Below are 6969 nucleotides of genomic sequence, written 5' to 3'. Positions count from 1 at the left end.
AAGAAGTCGGTTTCAGCATTTTATCCGGATATTCCACTGTTAAAGGAGATTTTTTTAATGCGCGTCGGGACGCAGCCGACGCGACGCTCCGCCACAGGACCTTTCCCAAGGGCCCTTAGTGATTTTCTGGTCAGGCTGGGATTTAAACCAAGGATCTTCTGGTCTCAAGCCCAATGCTTAACCTCTCGTCTAGACCATCACATCCCCTAAAAAAATAACAGATGATTGTGTGCCTAAAGGAAAATGTTTTATTTTCAAATGCAAAATTTTGACATGAACTACTTTTGAATTAAACCACAAATGCATTATTTATGACAGCTGGTGACAGTAGGATGATTTTATAGGTGCTGATAAACACCACGCTGCAGTGCTTGTTAAGATTCTTCCTTCTCGTCTCCATGTGTGATGGTGTAGCATAGTGACTTGTAGTCAATGTTACCAGCTGGGTCGATGGGGGCGAGGGTGAAGGCCTGATCCACCTGACAAAAACACAAAAAGAGCTGAGCAGATCAGAAATGGGGAAAGAAGGTCCACCTTGACACTTGCATGCACTTAACCCCCGCACTGCCGCGCAATTTGTCGCGCCAATGCTGTTTTGTCCCACTGGATGCTCTGCTTTGTGCTGCTGGATGCTGCATTATATAAAATAATTATTTCGTAGTGGATTAATCATTTGCTCTCAGAGTTTGGCTGAAGAAACCACCTCTAATTGCTCCTGGAATCACAAAGGAATTTTCTACAGCTGCAGCTTTTCTCTCTCTCTCTCTCTCTCTCTCTCTCTCTCTCTCTCTCTCTCTCTCTCTCTCGTGCGCTTCATGACGTGGAGAATGCATTTGGAATTGTCTAAAAGGTAATTATTTGTAATATTTATATTGCAATGGCTTGGTAAAACAGTTGCATTTTCATGCCTTCTTATGAGTATCTGTAAAATTATATTTATTATAGATTTATCTCATAATCGACGCAATGACTCACAGTGACACGCTGGTAGTTTGCGCAATGTTCACATGTAATTCACAAAATTAATGCGTGCCATTCAATTTCAACGTTTCAAATTTTTCTTTGCGCACTTGCACGCAGCTGTGCACAGTTTAAAATGAGTTTACAAAGAGTTTACTCTGGCACGGCAGATTGCGTACCAGTGCGTAGATCAAATATGTGCAAATGTCAAGCTGGACAAATAAAAGAAATAAATCACAAACCTCCTCTGCTGTGAATTTATCAGCCTGGTTCATCAGTAACCGCTTAAACCTTGATTGATGAAACAGAAAAAAACTGTTTAAAAAGGTTGTTTGATGACTCTCAAACACTAAATGTGCCGCAGTTTTCTTACTCGTCCTTATTGACAAAACCTGTTCCATTAGGGTCAAAAAGCTTGAAGGCAGCCAGTATGGTGTCTTCAGGGTCAGTACCTACAACAGAGCACCCATATGAAAACAGCCCCTTTCTAAATTACTGATCTTCATTTTTCCCCTCCTTTGGTCATTTTGCAAAATTTCTCACCATTGAGTTTCTCTCCAAATAGAGAGAGGAACACGGTGAAGTTAATGGGACCCTTGCCCTCATTAAGCATCTCATCCAGCTCCTCATCTTTGACATTAAGCTTTCCTGGTGTGCACAGATGATAAATCACTTTATCTAAATTTATCAAATGTGATCATAATTTGTTTTTATCAGAAGAGTATAAACTAATTTTATGGCCAATATGTTAAATAAATGGAATGAAAAAGAAAAAGAATCAAAGAAAAAGGCAACACCTAGCTGAGCGTAGGTCTCCTTCAGGTCTTGTTTTTTGATGATACCGTCTCTGTCTTGGTCAATGCATCCAAAAGCCTGCAGGATACAACACAAAATAAAATAAAATAAAACTATTATTAGTAGTAGTAATACTAGCAGTAGTAGCATTAGTAGTATAGCTTGCCAATTGTGGACTCATTTTTAAAAATCTAGATTGAAGACTTATCTGTTTTCTATTTCATACATTAGTGGTTACCTCCGCCAAGGAGGTTATGTTTTCGGTCACGTCCGTTTGTTTGTTGGTTGGTTGGTTGGTTTGTTAGCAGGATTACTCAAAAAAATCCTCAACGGATTTCAATGAAATTTTTACCAGGGGTGTATCTTGGCCTAACTTAGAAATCATTAAATTTTGGTAATGATCTGGAACACGATCCGGATCCAGTAATTTTTTAAAGGATTCTTTATCATTGCAGGATAGGGCCAATTTCAACTTCATGAAGACGGCTCACAAAGGCTGAAAAAAAATTAAGCTACGACACAACAGTAATTTAGTGTTTGGTTCTCCTCATTGAATAAACTTGTTATTAGAAAATAAAAAATAAAAAACTTGTGTAGTTCATGCAATTTCTCTTTATAAATACATTTGCTGAAGATCTAAGGGTTTAACCATTGAATCTGAAACATGACAGTAGATGCATGAAATGATGTGGAATAAGTCTCTTTGCCAAAGGGTATTCCATGTGACATCAGTGGCCAAGTCTATGGCCTTGGCGGAGGTTTGCGCTCTCCGAGTGCTTCTAGTTTTGATTTGTTTTTTAAGCCCTTGTTTGAATTGTTTGAATTGTATTTTGTTCATTTATTGTTGTTTTCACAAATATTTACTTCATTGCTGTTAGTTGTAATCGGATCTGTTGTATTTTGTATTGCTTTCTGTTGATGCTATAGTCTTGTGATTGTCAGAATGAATTGTCACCCAACTGAGGTGGGTCTGCTCTTTTGGATCCTGCTCTTGTGAAGCACCTTGAGACAACTATACAAATCAACTGAACTGAATAGTAGTAGCAATAGTAGCAGAACTAGTAGTATCACAAAATCGTATTTTCACAGTAATTTTTTGCATTTTTAATATTGATCAAAATGAAATATTTAAGATTGCGTGGGTCCAAATGTCTGTACAGATTTTCAATAAATCAATTTCACCAATAATGGTATTTTTTGTGAGAGGTCAGATCAGGTCAAGTCTGACCTCACCACAGTCACCACACCACAGAACTGCTATTGGTCCTGGATGGCAACCACACCAGAAAACAACTGGTCCAGTTCCACTCCTCAAAAGTAACCATCTATCTGCCACAGTCAAGTGAAACATTGTCATACCTTTGACCTTCTCCAGCCACTGGAGTCCTCAACAATGGGGCAATTACTGGTGGGTCATGCCCAGAGAAAAAGACCTACATGACCAAAATATCATAGCTGACATTCACTCATGAATGTCATACTCCTCATTTTAGTTTCCCTAAGTAACTCCCTGTTTGACACAAAGTCATCCCAGTGGTATGGAAAGGAGACAACACCAAAGACATCCATTGAAAATGAGGTGAATATGAAATTAGCCCACATTCAGATGAAATTGTACAACCCCAAATCCGAATAACTTTGGAAGCTATGAAATAAATACATTTGGAATTGCAACCCCAATTCCAATGAAGGTGGGACATTGTGTAAAATGTAAATAAAAACAGAATACAATGATTTGCAAATCCTCTTCAATTTTTTTTCAATTTCAGTTTATTTTTATTTATATAGCACCAAATCACAACAGAGTTACCTCAAGGCGCTTCACACAATTAGGGTCTAACCTTACTAACCCCCAGAGCAACAGTGGTAAGGAAAAACTCCCTCTGAGGAAGAAATCTCAAGCAGACCAGACTCAAAGGGGTGACCCTCTGCTTGGGCCATGCTACAAACATAAATTACAGAACAATTCACAGAAACAATTCACAAAATGAATATATAGGAAATGCTGTTGGTGCATAGGACAGGAGACCTTCTTCAACCTACATTCAACTGAATACACCACAAAGACAAGATATTTAATGTTCAAACTGCTAAAATTTATTGTTTTTGTGCAAATATTTGCTCATTTTGAAATGGATGCCTGCAACATGTTTCAAAAAAGCTGGGACACTGGTATGTTTACCACTGTGTTACATCACCTTTCCTTCTAACAACACTCAATAAGCATTTGGGAACTGAGGACACTAATTGTTGAAGCTTTGTAGGTGGAATTCTTTCCCATTCTTGTTTGATGTACGACTTCAGTTGTTCAACAGTCTGGGATCTTTGTTGTCGTAATTTGTGCTTCATAATAACACATTTTCAATGGGCGACAGGTCTGGACTGCAGGCAGGCCAGTCTAGTACCCACAGGTTTTTACTACAAAGCCATGCTGTTGTAACACGTGCAGAATGTGGCTTGGCATTGTCTTGCTGAAATAAGCAGGGACATCCTGAAAAAGACGTTGCTTGGATGGCAGCATGTGTTGCTCAAAAACCTGGATGTACCTTTCAGCATTGATGGTGCCATCACAGATGTGTAAGTTGCCCATGCCATGGGCACTAACACACCCCCATACCATCACAGATGCTGGCTTTTGAATTTTGCACTGGTAACAATTTGGATGGTCTTTTTCCTTTTGTCTGGAGGACACAACGTCTATGATTTCCAAAAACAATTTGAAATGTGGACTCATCAGACCACAACACACTTTTCCACTTTGCGTCTGTCCATTTCAAATGAACTCGGACCCAGAGAAGGCGGCGGCGTTTCTGGATGTTGTTGATATATAGCTTTCACTTTGCATGGTAAAGTTTTAACTTGCACTTGTAGGTGTAGTGACGAACTGGATTAACTGACAATGGTTTTCTGAAGTGTTCCTGATCCCACGTGGTAAGATCCTTTACACAATGATGTTGGTTTTTAATGCAGGGCTGCCTGAGGGATCGAAGGTCATGGGCATTCAATGTTGGTTTTCGGCCTTGCTGCTTATGTGTAGAAAGTTCTCCAGATTCTCTGAATCTTCTGATTACATTATGGACTGTAGATGATGGAATCCCTACATTCCTTGCAATTGAACATTGAGAAACATTGTTCTTAAACTGTTGGACTATTTTTTCATGCAGTTGTTCACAAAGTGATGATCCTCACCCTGTCTTTGCTTGTGAATGGCTGCACCTGTTTCCAGTTAGGTGTTCTTTGAGCATTCATCAACTTTCCCAGTCTTTTGATGCCCCGTCCCAAGTTTTTTGAAATATGTTGCAGGCATCCATTTCAAAATGAGCAAATATTTGCACAAAAACAATAGTTTACCAGTTTGAAAATGAAATATCTTGTCTTTGTGGTGTATTCAGTTGAATATAGGTTGAAGAGGACTTGCAAAACTTCATTGGAATTGGAGTTGTACATGGAGCTCAAAATGAGCTTGTGGTGGCCACCAAAATCCAAGAGTCAAGAATTCGAATTATCTGTTAAAAATATACCATTGGTGCCATATTATGATTAAAAAGTATCAAAGTGAGATTTCACAATTTACGTTAAAGCAGTAAAGGCAAACCAACACTAGAGATAGTTTTGCTATGCACTTGTCCATTTTAGTAACCTTAGCGGACCTTTGTGTCAAGAAATGAAGACATATTTATTGAAAATTAACCTCTTGTTTTGACTGAAAACAGACACTAATGGATGCCTGGTGTTCATACAGTAATTAAACAGTCAAAGTGTGACCATGTGTGGCATTGTACCTCCTTGAACTCCTGTATCTGTGACTGCTCAAACATGGAGAAGACATTGGAGGACGCTTTCTGTCCTCCCCTTTGTCTCTTATTGGATGCCTTCTTACTGGCCTGAAAGGGTGAACACAAAGTCTGCTAAGACAACACAGGTGCCAAACCCAAATCCTAATATGAGCAAGTTCACATGCACGTGTGCGCACGAGCGCGCGCGCACACACACACACACACACACACACACACACACACACACTTACAAAAAGTCACATAATGACCCAGCTTTTAGAAATGAGTTCTTCTGACTGACTCACCATGCCCGTGGAGGTGTGCTGACTGTCAGACTGGCTGTGGTGGTGAGGTGGGTTTATGTGTGGCCCGTCTTATCTGCTGCTCTCCTATAATAGTCCGTGAAGGACAGCTCAGTCCCTTACATGGATGTGGCTGCTTTCTGTCACTACAGAGTGCTGATAAGAGGTGAAGGATGCCTCAGAGCTGGAAAACAGAGATATGCTGACCAGAGAGGCTCTGAAGAGACGAAAGTGACCACTGACGTTACACAGTCTAAATCATTTAAGGTGCTCTTGAGCAAGGGCTTTAACCCGTGGCAGCACAGAGACACCGGTGTGTGTGTGTGTGTGTGTGTGTGTGTGTGTGTGTGTGTGTGTGTGTGTGTGTGTGTGTGTGTGTGTGTGTGTGTGTGTGTGTGTGTGTGTGTGTATGGGGGAATGTGAGGCATCAATGCGTTCAGAGTTGACATCAGATGCAAAGATGCCGAATGAAGCTTGGCAAACGTCTGACAAGAAATTACTTATTTAATTTGTTAAATAACATAATAATAATCCTACTTTCTTCTTCAATACTGTGACAAAATGTATTAATTAGTGTCACGAGTCTGAAGACTTCAAATTTTTCAGTTGGTGACTTTTTCCACTAATAAAAGAGAGGAGGTTAATTTCTTGTCATTTAATTTTACACATTTCAATAATTGTTACAACTTTTGTGTATATATATATATATATATATATAAAATAAAGCTATATATTCCGTCATCTTTCTGTTTGGATACGCTCCTGGCCTGCACAGTCTGAGAACAAGAAGAATGAAGAGTTTGTGTATTTATGTGGAAAGCGTGACCTGATTGACAGGTAAGAAGATTTTATCTATGCTTTTATTTTGTACCATTGTCAGAAAGAGACTTTGGGTGTATGTAGAAAAACAAACACACAAACAAGGTGTTAGGTTTTTTTTTTTTTTTTTTTACTTGCTGCAGGTCCTGACCTGTTTTTAAGCTGCTGCTGTTTTGGCCGTGCTAACACATCCAGAAGACACACATAGACTTTGAACGAAAACAAAGCATAAATATGTTTTTAAAACTCAGTGCAGATGTGCTCCTCTTGTTCACTGCATCGCCACCACGCTGTGAGACACAGACAGTAAATGAAAA

The 6969-nt window shown here is 39.4% G+C and overlaps 1 protein-coding gene across 1 annotated transcript; it reads right to left on the bottom strand.

Annotated features, from left to right (window-relative positions):
* Positions 1–240: 240 nt before the first annotated feature.
* myl7 (myosin, light chain 7, regulatory) lies at positions 241–5900 on the bottom strand. The gene is made up of 7 exons (XM_034169478.1): positions 5837–5900; positions 5538–5639; positions 1758–1833; positions 1504–1608; positions 1334–1412; positions 1203–1251; positions 241–479 (listed from the first exon to the last, which is right to left on the bottom strand). Exons 1-7 carry the CDS (start codon positions 5837–5839, stop codon positions 375–377), a joined length of 519 nt encoding a protein of 172 aa, XP_034025369.1. The 5' UTR covers positions 5840–5900; the 3' UTR covers positions 241–374.
* Positions 5901–6969: the final 1069 nt, after the last annotated feature.

This window comes from Thalassophryne amazonica, chromosome 5 (assembly GCF_902500255.1).
Source record: "Thalassophryne amazonica chromosome 5, fThaAma1.1, whole genome shotgun sequence".
Lineage (NCBI taxonomy): Eukaryota > Metazoa > Chordata > Actinopteri > Batrachoidiformes > Batrachoididae > Thalassophryne > Thalassophryne amazonica.
The sequence above is the reverse complement of the archived record's forward strand: the minus strand, read 5'-3'. Positions and strand labels throughout refer to the sequence as shown.

What these genes read in the sequence shown, in the direction of transcription:
- myl7 (XM_034169478.1), bottom strand. An exon ending in AGATACAGGAGTTCAAGGAG is followed by an intron (nt 1,834 to 5,537) that starts GTACAATGCCAC and finishes TGTATCCTGCAG; the next exon opens with GCTTTTGGATGCATTGACCA. An exon ending in GGAGACCTACGCTCAGCTAG is followed by an intron (nt 1,609 to 1,757) that starts GTGTTGCCTTTT and finishes TGTGCACACCAG; the next exon opens with GAAAGCTTAATGTCAAAGAT.